The 12,377-nt window shown below is 46.4% G+C and overlaps 1 protein-coding gene across 1 annotated transcript in view; it reads left to right on the top strand.

Annotated features, from left to right (window-relative positions):
• The window catches only part of LOC144509710 (electrogenic sodium bicarbonate cotransporter 4-like), a 107,425-nt gene that overhangs the window by 48,587 nt on the left and 46,461 nt on the right, over window positions 1-12,377 (top strand). The window contains exons 10-13 of the mRNA XM_078238491.1: window positions 332-419; window positions 1,843-1,997; window positions 2,586-2,711; window positions 8,237-8,411. Of these exons, the coding sequence (XP_078094617.1) occupies window positions 332-419; window positions 1,843-1,997; window positions 2,586-2,711; window positions 8,237-8,411 (544 nt within the window). The remainder of the gene's footprint in view (window positions 1-331; window positions 420-1,842; window positions 1,998-2,585; window positions 2,712-8,236; window positions 8,412-12,377) is intronic.

Here is a 12,377-nt window from a genome sequence, read left to right as displayed (position 1 = left end):
ACATGAATAATTGCTTGTTCAGTTGAGAGCATAATCATCTGTTGGATAGCTGACACAAGGTTCGATTGAATATCGCAGTGCTGGTGTTTTAAGTACACTCAATCTGTCTGAGACCTCTCCACGGGTCAACAGTACTGCAAAAGCAATTAGCTCTCTGCCGAGGTGCATTAAGTGATGTCAGGCTAGATACAGGACAGTGGGTATGCAGCCTAACTTGTGAATGTACTTCAATTTTCCTTCCGTTTTAAAAATAAATCGCTTAGCAGGGAATGAGGGAAGAGGAATTGGCCTTCACTCACAGTTTTAACATTCTGGTATCTTTCCCAAACAGGTTTATTTTTATTCTTTTGGGTCCTCAAGGGAAAGGTAAATCTTACAGCGAGATTGGAAGAGCTATGGCAACACTGATGGTAGATGATGTGAGTTATCAAATTAAAATCTCTTAGCAAAAGTAGAGCTTGTGTGATCATAGATTGAGGTATGAATGGAAAATGATCTCCAGACATTTACATCAGCAGAATCATGATTCTAGTTACCCAGTAGATTTAAAGGGCCTGAATAAAGCTTTCTTCCATAGATTAAGGCCATTTCTGCACCGGGGTGGCACGGTGGTTAGCACTGCCGCCTCACAGCGCCAGGGACCCGGGTTCAAATCCGGCCTCGGGTCACTGTCTGTGTGGAGTTTGCACATTCTCCCCATGTCTGCGTGGGTTTCCTCCGGGTGCCCCAGTTTCCTCCCACACTCCAAAGATGTGCAGGTTAGGTTGATTGGCCATGCTAAATTGCCCCTTGGTGTCAGGGGTATTGGCAAGGTAAATATGTGTGGTTACGGGAATAGGGCCTGGGTGGGATTGTGGTCGGGGGGTGCAGACCCGATGGGCCGAATGGCCTCCTTCTGCACTGCAGGGATTCTACAATTCTATGATTTACTATTGTGCTTCTTTCTGCTGGTATTCTTGTTTCTTGTGCCCTTGCTAATATTTGGTCACATTCCTTTACACCCAGCACTAAAGAGTTTCTCTTACAAAAGGGTTTCTCTTTAGTGCTGATTTCCTCTCATGTAATTTTAGTCAGAACAAATTTGATCTGAGAGAGGAGGAAGTAAAGATTGGGTCTGCACCACAAGCTGGGGATCTTGTTCTCAAAAAACAAAGAGAACAAAGAACAGTACAGCACAGCAACAGGCCCTTCGGCCCATCAGCTTGACGCCTTTCTAACTAAAGACGTTCTGCCTCTACGCAGTCCGTATCCCTCTATTTCCTGTTTATTCATGTGTCTGTCAAGATGCTGCGATTGTATCCTCTTCTACCACTTCCTCTGACAGTGCATTCCAGGCACTTACCACCCTCTATGTAAAACGTTGGCCTCTCGCATCTCCTTTAAACTTTCCCCCTTTTTACCTTAAACCTATGTCCCCTAGTAATTGATACTTCTATCCTGGAAAAAAGATTCCGACTATCCATTCTATTCATGTCTCTCATAATTTTGTAAATTCTATCAGGTCGCCCTTCAGCCTCCGATGTGAAAACAATCCAAGTTTTTCCACTCTTTCCTCATAGCTAATACCCTCCAAACCAGGTAACATCCTGGTAAACCTTTGCTATACCCTCTCCAAAGCCTTCACATCCTTCTGGTAGTATGGTGACCAGAACTGTACGCAATATTCCAAATGTGGCCGAACTAAAGTTCTACACAATAGCAACATGACTTGCTGGTTTTTATACTGTACGCCCCAGTAGCATTTGTGGATACACCTCGCTGTTGTGATACCAATTATTAAGGTTATTAATTTACTGCGTGTGCCTGGCATTTACATTCTGTCTTTGTTTTACTGGGATCCAGCTGTTCAGTGATGTGGCTTACAAGGCCAGAGACAGAGATGACTTGATTGCAGGTATTGACGAATTCCTTGATGAAGTTATTGTCCTGCCCCCTGGAGAATGGGATCCTAAGATCAGGATAGAGCCTCCCAAGAAAGTAACACCAGCTGAGAAAAGGTAAGAATTCTTTGACTCCTGCCAATACGCAGGGCTTCTTCATTGAGGTAATGGTGTGCACTTCCCATCCCCGGATAATCTGTCAACAATCAAGCGGAGAGCAAAAATGCAGGACATTCTCTAGCTGACTTTGAGCGAGAACAAATCAGTTCTTCTACCCATGGTTTGATTACCTTCACGGTGGCTCAGAGGTTAGCGCTGCTGCCTCACAGCGCCAGGGACCCGGGTTCGATTCCCGACTTGGGCGACTGCCTGTGTGGAGTCTGCACATTCTCCCTGTGTCTGTGTGGGTTTCCTCCGGGTGCTCCGGTTTCCTCCCACAGTCCGAAAGACATGCTGGTTAGGTGCATTGGCCATGCTAAATTGTCCCTCAGTGTACCCGAACAGGCGTCGGAGTGTGGCAACTAGGGGATTTTCACAGTAACTTCATTGCGGTGTTAATGTACGCCTACTTGTGACACTAATAAATAAGCTTAAAACTTAAATTTAAACCTTTGAACAGAGATCAAGACAATAGAGGACTAACCATCTCTCCCTCTCTTTCTCTCTCACTCTCTCACTTTCCCCACATCCATATCTTGACAACAGGAAGTCTGTTTACTCACTGAGTGAGGCAGGACAGATGAATGGTTCCGCAGGAGGTGGAGGAGGAAGTGATGACGATGATATGCCAGCACCACATGAACTTGGGGAAGAGTTGATGTGGACAGGAAGGTACATGTTCCATTTGGAGAAGTTGCACTGTAGTAGCCATTAGAGACAATGTGTTGCATTAATGAAGGGCCCAAGGGGATCCACCACTATGGGCGTGAGAATCCTTTAGGACGAGGTGAAATGTTAGTCATAATGAGCAAGTGTCACCATCATTACCGAACGCATTAAAAAACCCATCATTAGAAAAATTATAGGAAAACACGTCAGAGGCTTATGGTGGATGGGAGTGGGATTGGGTCAGGAGCAGTAGGCAGGAGGGTGAATTTGTTTTATTCATTCATGGGACATGGGCATTGCTGGCTGGCCAGCATTTATTGCCCATCCCTAGTTGCCCTTGAGAAGGTGGTGGTGAGCCGCCATCTTGAATCGCTGCAGTCCATGTGCTGTGGGTTGGCCCACAATGCCGTTAGGGAGGGAATTCCTGGATTTTGACTCAGCGACTGTGAAGGAATGGCGATATATTTCCAAGTCAGGATGGTGAGTGGCTTGGAGGGGAACTTGCAGGTGGTGGTGTTCCCATGTATCTGCTGCCCTTGTCCTTCTAGATGGAAGTGGTCGTGGGTTTGGAAGGTGCTGTCTAAGGATTTTTGGTGAGTTGCTGCAGTGCATTTGTGGATAGTACACACTGCTGCTACTGAGCGTCAGTGGTGGAGGGAGTGAATGTTTGTGGATGTGGTGCCAATCAAGCGGGGCTGCTTTGTCCTGGATGGTGTCGAGCTTCTTGAGTGTTATTAGAGCTGCACCCATCCAGGCAAGTGGGGAGTATTCCATCAGACTCTTGACATGTGCCTTGTAGATGGACAGGCTTTGAGAAGTCAGGAGGTGAGTTACTCGCCGCAGTATTGCCCACTATTCCCCATCCAGCCAACTCCCACCCACCACTCCTCCCTAATCCCAATTTCCCTTCTGCCCACCAATCCTGATAAGCAACTTATAAAGTAAGAAAGAATACTACTGTGTTCAAAAGTTCAAATTGTGTGCATTTTTAAAAATTCATTTGTGGGATGTGGGCATTAATTGACCATTAATGACCAACATTAATTGCCCATCTCTAATTACCCTTGAGAAGGTGATGGTGAGCTGCTGTCTTGAAAAGCTGCAGTCCATATGGTGTAGCAATCACAGTGGTTTCACAGGAAGGGAGATCCAGGATTTTGACCGAGCAACAGTGAAGGAACAGTAATATATTTCCAAGTCAAGGTGGTGTGTGGCTTGGAGGGAACTTGCAGGTCGTGGTGTTCCCATGTGTCTGCTCCCTTTGTCTGGTGGTAGCGGTCATGGATTTGGTAGGTGCCGTCTAAGGAGCCTTGGTGAGTTGCTGCGGTGCATCTTGTAGATGGAACACATTGCTGCTACTGTGTGTGGGTGGTGGAGGGAGTGGATGTTTGTGGATGGGGTGCCAATCAAGCGGGGCTGCTTTGTCCTAGATGGTTCTTGAATGTTGTTGGAGCTACACTCATCCAGGCAAGTGGAGAGTATTCCATTACAATCGTTGTGCATTGTAGATGGTGGACAGGCTTTGGGGAGCAAGGAGGTGAATTCCCAGCCTCTGGCCTGCTCTTGTAGCCACAGTATTGATATGGCTAGTCCAGTGTAATTTCTGGTTAAGATGTAATTCCCCATGTAATGTTCTGACAATGACAGGCATTGTGGGTTTCAGCAGAAAGAAAGGAACATGGTTTGCACATGCGGATTCAAGCCAACACACAACAGGTTTTATTGAAAGAGATGTTCTCTGCACTACAGAATATAAAACTGAAAGTAAAACAGAAGCCTCTGCAAATACCCTAATCATGATTACATCAAATCATGTAATCAGCTCTTAAAGCAACTTGCAATCCTTTTAAATATATAGCATCTCAGGATGTTGATAGTGGGGAATTCAGCAATGGTGATGCCATTGAATGTCAAGGGGCAATGGTTAGATTCTTTCTTGTTGGAGATGGTCATTGCCTGGCACTTGCGTGGCTTAAATGTTACTTGCCACTTGTCATCCCAAGCCTGAATATTGTCCAGGTCTGGCTGCATTAAGATATGGACTGCTTCTGAGATTCATAAAAATCTTGTGATAAAGGATAATCAGGACAAATTTCCAGTTAATATCTGCTTTCTGTACTGTGAGAGAGTGAGATCAATATGTGCTATGAATAGCATGGTTTCCACGGTTTCCCTATTGCTGAGAGACCTATAATCGATAATGTATTGTGTGATGGATTGTTTTGGACATGGACTGAATCAGTATCTGAAGAGTTGCGAATGGTGCTGAGCATTATGCAATCATCGGCGAACGCTTCTGACCTTTTGACGGAGGGAAGGTCATTGATGAAGCAGCTGAAGATGGTTGGGCCTAGGACACTACCCTGAGGAACTACTGCAGTGAGTCCTGGAGCTGAGATGATTAGCCTCCGACAACCACAACTATCTTCCAATGTACCAGGTATGACTCCAACCAGGGGGAGAGTTTGCCCCCTGATTCCCATTGACTCCAGTTCTGCTAGGGCTCCTTGACACTACCCTCGGTCAAATGCTGCCTTGATGTCAAAGGCAGCCACTCTCACCTCACTTCGAACATTAGGCTCTTATGGCCATGTTCGAACCAAGTCTGTAATGAGGTCAGGAGCTGAGTTAACCTGGCAGAACCCAAACTGGGTGTCACTGAGCAGGTTATTGTGAAGCAAGTGCTGTAATTTTCTTTGTTCTTTTAGGGGTTTTAGCTAAGTTGAGCAGCATGGTCGGTGCAGGCTTGGAGGGCCGAAAGGCCTGTTCCTGTGCTGTAATTTTCTTTGTTCTTTGCTCTTTGTTCAAGTGCCATTTGATAGCACCATTCATTAAACCTTCCATCACTCCACTGATGATCGAGAATAGGCTGATGGGGCGGCTATTGGCCAGTTGGATTTGCCAGCTAGATACTAGTGTTGTAGCTGGACTGGAACAGATTAACTAGGGGCTGCGGCAGGTTCTGGAGCACAAGTCTTCAGTACCATTGTTGGAATATTGTCAGGGCCCATTGCCTTTTCAGTATCCAGTGCCTTCAGTCGTTTCTTGATATCACATGGAATACATCGAATAGGCTGAAGACTGGCATCTCTGATGCTGGGGACCTCCAGACGAGGCCGCTGATTGTTGCAAATGCTTCAGTCTTATCTTTTGCACTGATGTGCTGGGTTCCTCCATCATTGAGGATGGGAATATTTGTGGAGACTCGTCTTTCAGCGAGCTTTTAATTGTCCACCACCATTCGTGGCTGCTGTGGCAGGACGGCAGAGTTTAGAACCGATCTGTTGGTTGTGGGATCATTTAGCTATGTCCATCACTTGCTGCTTTTGCCGTTTGGCATGCAGTTAGTCCTGCATTGTATCTTCACCAGGTTGACACCTCATTCCGAGGTATGCTAATGTTGGTCTTGGCATTCCTCTTGCACTCTCCATTGAACCAGAGTTGATCCCCTGGCTTGGAGGGAATGGTAGAGTCGAGGATATGCTAAGCCATCAGGTTACAGATGATGATTGAGTACAATTCTGCTACAGCTGATGGCCCACAGTGCCTCATTTTGATTTGATTTATTATTGTCAGATGTATTAGCACACGGTGAAAAGTATTGTTTCTTTGTGCTATACAGACAGAGCATACCGTACATAGAGAAGGAAACAAGAGGGTGCAGAATGTAGTGTTACAGTCATAGCTAGGGTGTAGAGAAAGATCAACTTAACGCAAGGTAGGTCCATTCAAAAGTCTGATGGCAGCAGGGAAGAAGCTGTTCTTGAGTCAGTTGGTACATGACCTCAGATTTTTGTATCTTTTTCCCGACGGAAGAAGGTGGAAGAGAGAATGTCCGGGGTGCGTGGGGTCCTTAATTATGTTGGCTGCTTTGCTGAGGCAACAGGAAGTGCGGACAGAGTCAATGGATGGGAGGCTGGTTTGAGTGATGGATTGGGCTATATTCACGACCTTTCGTAGTTCCTTGTGGTCTTGGACAGAGCAGGCCATACCAAGCTGTGATACATCCGGAAAGAATGCTTTCTATGGTGCATCTGTAAAAGTTGGTGAGAGTCGTAGCGGACATGCCAAATTTCCTTATGGATGCCCAGCCTTGAGTCCAGTCAACAAACCCAATTTGGTTACCTGTGCTCAGCAACATTGGGCCACCAGGAATCCGTCGTGAAGCTAGCACAGCACGATTGCTAGAAAGAGTGCACAAAATTCCAGATCTGCCACTGGTAGAAGATATACCCAGCCACCCAGAAAATGCTTCATCTCAAGGTGACTAATCTGGACCAACCTGCCAGAGCCGGGGAGTTCTGTGGACCTGGGGTGGGACCTGTGGCACAACCCCAACAACACTGTCCAGCATCAGCAACTGGTCGATGATCCCACATTGGAATCAGATAGTTTTGGGACTAGGTGTTAGTAAGGAAGACTTTGTCGGGGCGAGAAGGCTGGGTTTTCCATTGTCATTTCCAGTGAGCTGTCCAGTTCCATTCCCTGCCCAATTTTTCTCATGATTTGATACAACCGAGTGGCTCGCTCGGCCATTTCAGAGGGCAGTTGAGAGCCAACCACATTGCTGTGGCTCTGGAGTCACATGTAGGCCAGACCAGGTAAGGATGGCAGATTTCCTTCCCTAAAGGACGCTAGTGAACCAGATGGGTTTTTATAACAATCGACAATGGTTTCATGGTCGTTAGTAGACTTTTAATTGAATTCAAATTCCACCATCTGTCATTACCCTGTGTCTCTGGATTAGCAGTGACAATACAACCATCTCCTCTTGGTTTGAACCAAGACAGCCTTATACATCAAGATACTGGTACAAAGTCCTCTTTATTATATCATGGAGTAACATGAGATCTGTTTAGTAAGTAGTCTCACAACACAAGGTTAAAGTCCAACAGGTTTATTTGGTGGCACAAGCTTTCATGAGACTACTTACTGTGCCTACCCCAGTCCAATACCGGCAACTCCACATCGAGATCTGTTTAGACATAAACATAGAATAGACATAGAAGATAGGAGGAGGAGGAAGCCATTCGTCCCTTCGAGCCTGCTCCACCCTTCATCACGATCATGGCTAATCGTCCAACTCAATAGCCTAATCCTGCTTTCTCCCCATAACCTTTGAGCCCATTCACCCCAAATGCTATATCTAGGCGCCTTTTGAATACATTCAATGTTTTGGCATCAACTACTTCCTGTAGTAATGAATTCCACAGGCTCACCACTCTTTGGGTGAAGAAATGTCTCCTCACCTCCGTCCTAAATGGTCTACCCTGAATCCTCAGACTGTGTTTAATATATAAAATCCATACACAGTGGAGGGGTTTGTAATAATCCATTTAAAACCTGAGCAGAGAGAGATTGTGGGGGGGTGGGGGGAGGGGGTGGGGTTGGTGTCAACAAAGATGACAGAGTAAAAAGTTGGAGGTCCCAATTTAGACTGCAGATACTTTGGTATGTAGACTAAGATGCCTCCAGTTTTTTCTGAATAAACGGCTGCCCTGAACTGAAGTGTTTCTCACCGACTGCAGGTTTTGCGGAGGGTTGGTGTTGGATATCAAAAGGAAGCTACCCTGGATGCTGAGTGATTTCTATGAGGCGTTCCACATTCAGTCTGTCTCCACCATCCTCTTCATCTACCTGGGCTGCATCACGAATGCCATCACCTTTGGAGGACTGCTGGGGGATGCGACAGACAATTATCAGGTGATAACTACATCATGCTGTCACTTCAAACCTTGTGTCCTGACTTGCCCAAACACACACTAACTAATCGAGTGAGGTGAGCAACTTAGAGGCCCAAAAGATGGTTCAGTCATAGAACAAGAGTGTGGATGGTCTTCCCTGAAGCTAAGCTGTTCATTAAGTTCATCTGATCTCTAGAAACTCTTGTAATTGAGGTGAAAACATTGGGCGGGATTTTACAGCCTTGCTCGTCCCAAAACCGTTAAATCCCACCCAAGATCATAGACTCATAGAATCCAACAGAGCAGAAGGAGGCCATTCGGCCCATCGACCACAATCCACCTAGGCCCCTATTCCCGTCACCCCACACATTAATCCTGCTAATTGCCTGACACACGAGGGTCAATTTAGCATGGCCAATGGACCTTCCCATTGTCCGGCCCTCGCCCGCTCCGATTCCCGCAGAGGGGCGCTAAAATTCCGGCCATTGTTTTTTTTTTGGTTTATCATTAAATGAAGACCATTGCTAACTAAAAGAGAAAACATTTAAGTTTATTTATTAGTGTCACAAGTAGGCTTACATTAACACTGCAATGAAGTTACTGTGAAACTCCCCGAGTCGCCACATTCCAGCGCCTGTTCGGCTACACTGAGGGAGAATTTAGCACAGCCAATGCACCCTAACCAGCACGTCTTCCGGACTGTGGGAGGAAACCGGAGTAACTGGAGGACACCCACGCAGACGGTGGGGGGGGGAGAACATGCAGACTCCGCACAGACAGTGACCCAAGCCGGGAATTGAACCCGGATCCTTGTGCTGTGAGTCAGCAGTGCTAACCACTGTGCCACCATACCGCCCATACCACTGACCCACTGTGCCACCATCAGCATTTGCTGCCACTCAATGAGGGCATAGCCTCGGTGAAGAGTATCACTTACTTTGGTGACACATCTCCATGACACGGTGGCACAGTGGTTAGCACTGCTGCCAGGGACCTGTGTTCGATTCCTGGTTTGGGTCATTGTCTGTGTGGAGTTTGCACATTCCCCCCCTCTCTGCGTGGGATTCCTCTGGGTGCTCCGGTTTCCTACCACAGTCCGAAAGACGTGCTGGTTAGGTGCTAAATTCTCCCTCAGTGTACCCGAACAGGCGCCGGAGTGTGGCGACTAGGGTATTTTCACAGTAAGTTCATTGCAGTGTTAATGTAAGCCTACATGTGACACTAATAAATAAACTTTCTTTCTTGCTCAGCAGTGTCTGTGCACGGCTATTTTCGGATCATTCCTGATTAGAATCATACAGTGCAGAAGGAGGCCATTCGGCCCATCGAGTCTGCACCGACCACAATCCCACCCAGGCCCTACCCCCACATATTTTATCCGCTAATCCCTCTAACCTACGCATCCCAGGACTCTAAGGGGCAATTTTTTTAACCTGGCCAATCAACCTAACCCGCACATCTTTGGACTGCTTGTCTGCTTGTCAGAGAGAGGTGGAAGGGATATTGCTCTGAAATCTAGTTGACAATTTGGGATCCGTCTTACCGCCGCCTGCTATTTTGCAAGTATTGTGGAGGCTTGTGTGGCCAAGATCTATCATTTTTAATGCACTCTGAGCATGTGCCACCAGCTGCCACGGTAACCAGCTGGTGCTGTGTTCATCTGTTCCCTGACACACTAGCTACAAGAGATTGAAATGCAGAAGAAGGAAAGCTTTAATTTGCTTTCCACTTCAACTCACTGACTTGGAGACTTTAAAAAGGTTATGTGGAGTGGTCCCTATAACAGCCAGAACACTCATATGCAAATATGTGCGCTGTGAGTAGCTTACATCAATGCCAGCAGTTTTTTAACTGGGTGGTGTAGCTGGAGTCACTACTATATTCATTCAGGATCTCAGGACATCAATGCACAAGCTGCATTCAGTCTTGGACTGTGCCTCCAAAACATTCCAAGGACTTACCATCAAGCAGAATTTGATCATTTTGATGCACGGGAGTCTACAGACTGACAAACAGACTGTGCAGCGGCAAGGAAATAAAAACAGAAAACGCTGGAAAAAAAACTCTGCAGCATCTATACAGAGCGAAACAAGAGCTAACGTTTCGAGTCCATATGACTCATCTCAGGCACGAAGAAGCTCCAGCTTCTCGTGGCACAGTGGTTAGCACTGCTGCCTCACAGCGCCGGGGATCCGGGTTCAATCCCCGACTTGAGTCACTATCTGTGCAGAGTTTGCACGTTCTCTCCATGTCTGCGTGGGTTTCCTCCGGGTGCTCCGGTTTCCTCCCACAGTCTGGAAGACGTGCTGATTAGATGCATTTACCCAAACAGGCAGCAGAGTGTGGTGACTAGTGGAATTTCACAGTAACTTCATTGCAGTGTCAATGTAAGCCTTACTTGTGACTAATAAATAAACATTAACATTAAAAATGTGCTGGTTAGGTGCATTGGCCATGCTAAATTCTCCCTCAATGTACCCGAACAGGCAACATGAGTGTGGCAACTAGCGGATTTTCCCAGTAACTTCATTGTAGTGTTCTTTTCCCCGAACCACGCATAGGTTTCATTTTCAAGCTTATATCTAATTTTCTTCTGACACTTGCTATTGAATCTGCTTCCACCATCCTTTCAGGTACGACATTCCAGATCACTGCACTCACTCATGGGACATAAGCATTAGTGGCAAGGCCAGCATCTGTTGCCGACTTGTGACACTAATAAATAAACTTTAAAAATTAACTTTAAACCCTGAGGAAGAGTCGCGCGTACTCGAAATGTTAACTCTGTGTCTCTCCGCACAGATAGTACCAGATCTGCGAGTTTTTCCATCATTTCCTGTTTGTATTTCCAATTTCCAGCATCCGCAGAGTTTTTTGCGTTTATCTATGGGCAGTGACAAGAGTGCGTTTCACATTGAAAAAGAAATGGCTATCAGAGTTAAGGAGCCTTCGCAACGGTAATGAGGGATGAGCAACAGATGCTGGCCTTGCCACTAATGCTTATGTCCCATGAGTGAGTGCAGTGATCTGGAATGTCGTACCTGAAAGGATGGTGGAAGCAGATTCAATAGCAAGTGTCAGAAGAAAATTAGATATAAGCTTGAAAATGAAACCTATGCGTGGTTCGGGGAAAAGAACAGTCACAGTGGGACTAATTGGATAACTCTTTTCAAGGAGTCTACACCCACGGTGATCGTCCTGTGTTATCAGATTCTATGGTGCAGCAGAAGGCCCTGAACAAAGTGGAAATAGCCAGGTGTTTTAGTAGTGCTTAACATTACTTGATCTGAAGCTACAATCCAAAAAACAAACAGAACATCCAGGTATTTAGCCAAAACAGCGCAGTCCAAGTCAGTCGAGATGATGCTTACATTGTGCAATTCTTTGCTCCGACCTAGCCTTGAGGTATTGCAGAGAGGACTCATGAGACTGGTCCTGGTTGTCAACAGAATTGGGTTATTATTGTCCCCTCCAAAGGAACCAACTGCAAGCGATACTGGGTGACAAGCAATTCATAGAATCATAGAATCTACAGTGCAGACAGAGGCCATTTGGCCCATCGAGTCTGCACCAACAATCCCACCCAGGCCCCATCCCCATGCATTTACCCTAGCTAGTCCCCCTGATACTAAGTGGCAATTTAGCATGGCCAATCCACCTAACCCACACAGCTTTGGACTGTGGGAGGAAACCGGAGCACCCGAAGGAAACCCACGCAGACACGGGGAGAATGTACAGACTCCACACAGCCAGTGACCCAAGCCGGGAATTGAACCCGGGTCCCTGGCGCAGTGAGGCAGCAGTGCTAACCACTGTGCCACCGTGCCACCCCAGGTGATAAATAATGTTGACAACGTTAAATAAAGCATTATTCCAGAAGGAATCATGCCAGTTGGACACGGGGAGCAAGCTCAAATTAGTGAAAAATACATTTCAGACAGTATCAGGAAGTAGATCATCAGGCAAAGGGCGGAATTTTATGACC

This window comes from Mustelus asterias, chromosome 22 (genome assembly GCF_964213995.1).
Source record: "Mustelus asterias chromosome 22, sMusAst1.hap1.1, whole genome shotgun sequence".
NCBI lineage: Eukaryota > Metazoa > Chordata > Chondrichthyes > Carcharhiniformes > Triakidae > Mustelus > Mustelus asterias.
This window is presented reverse-complemented; position numbering and strand designations above follow the sequence as displayed.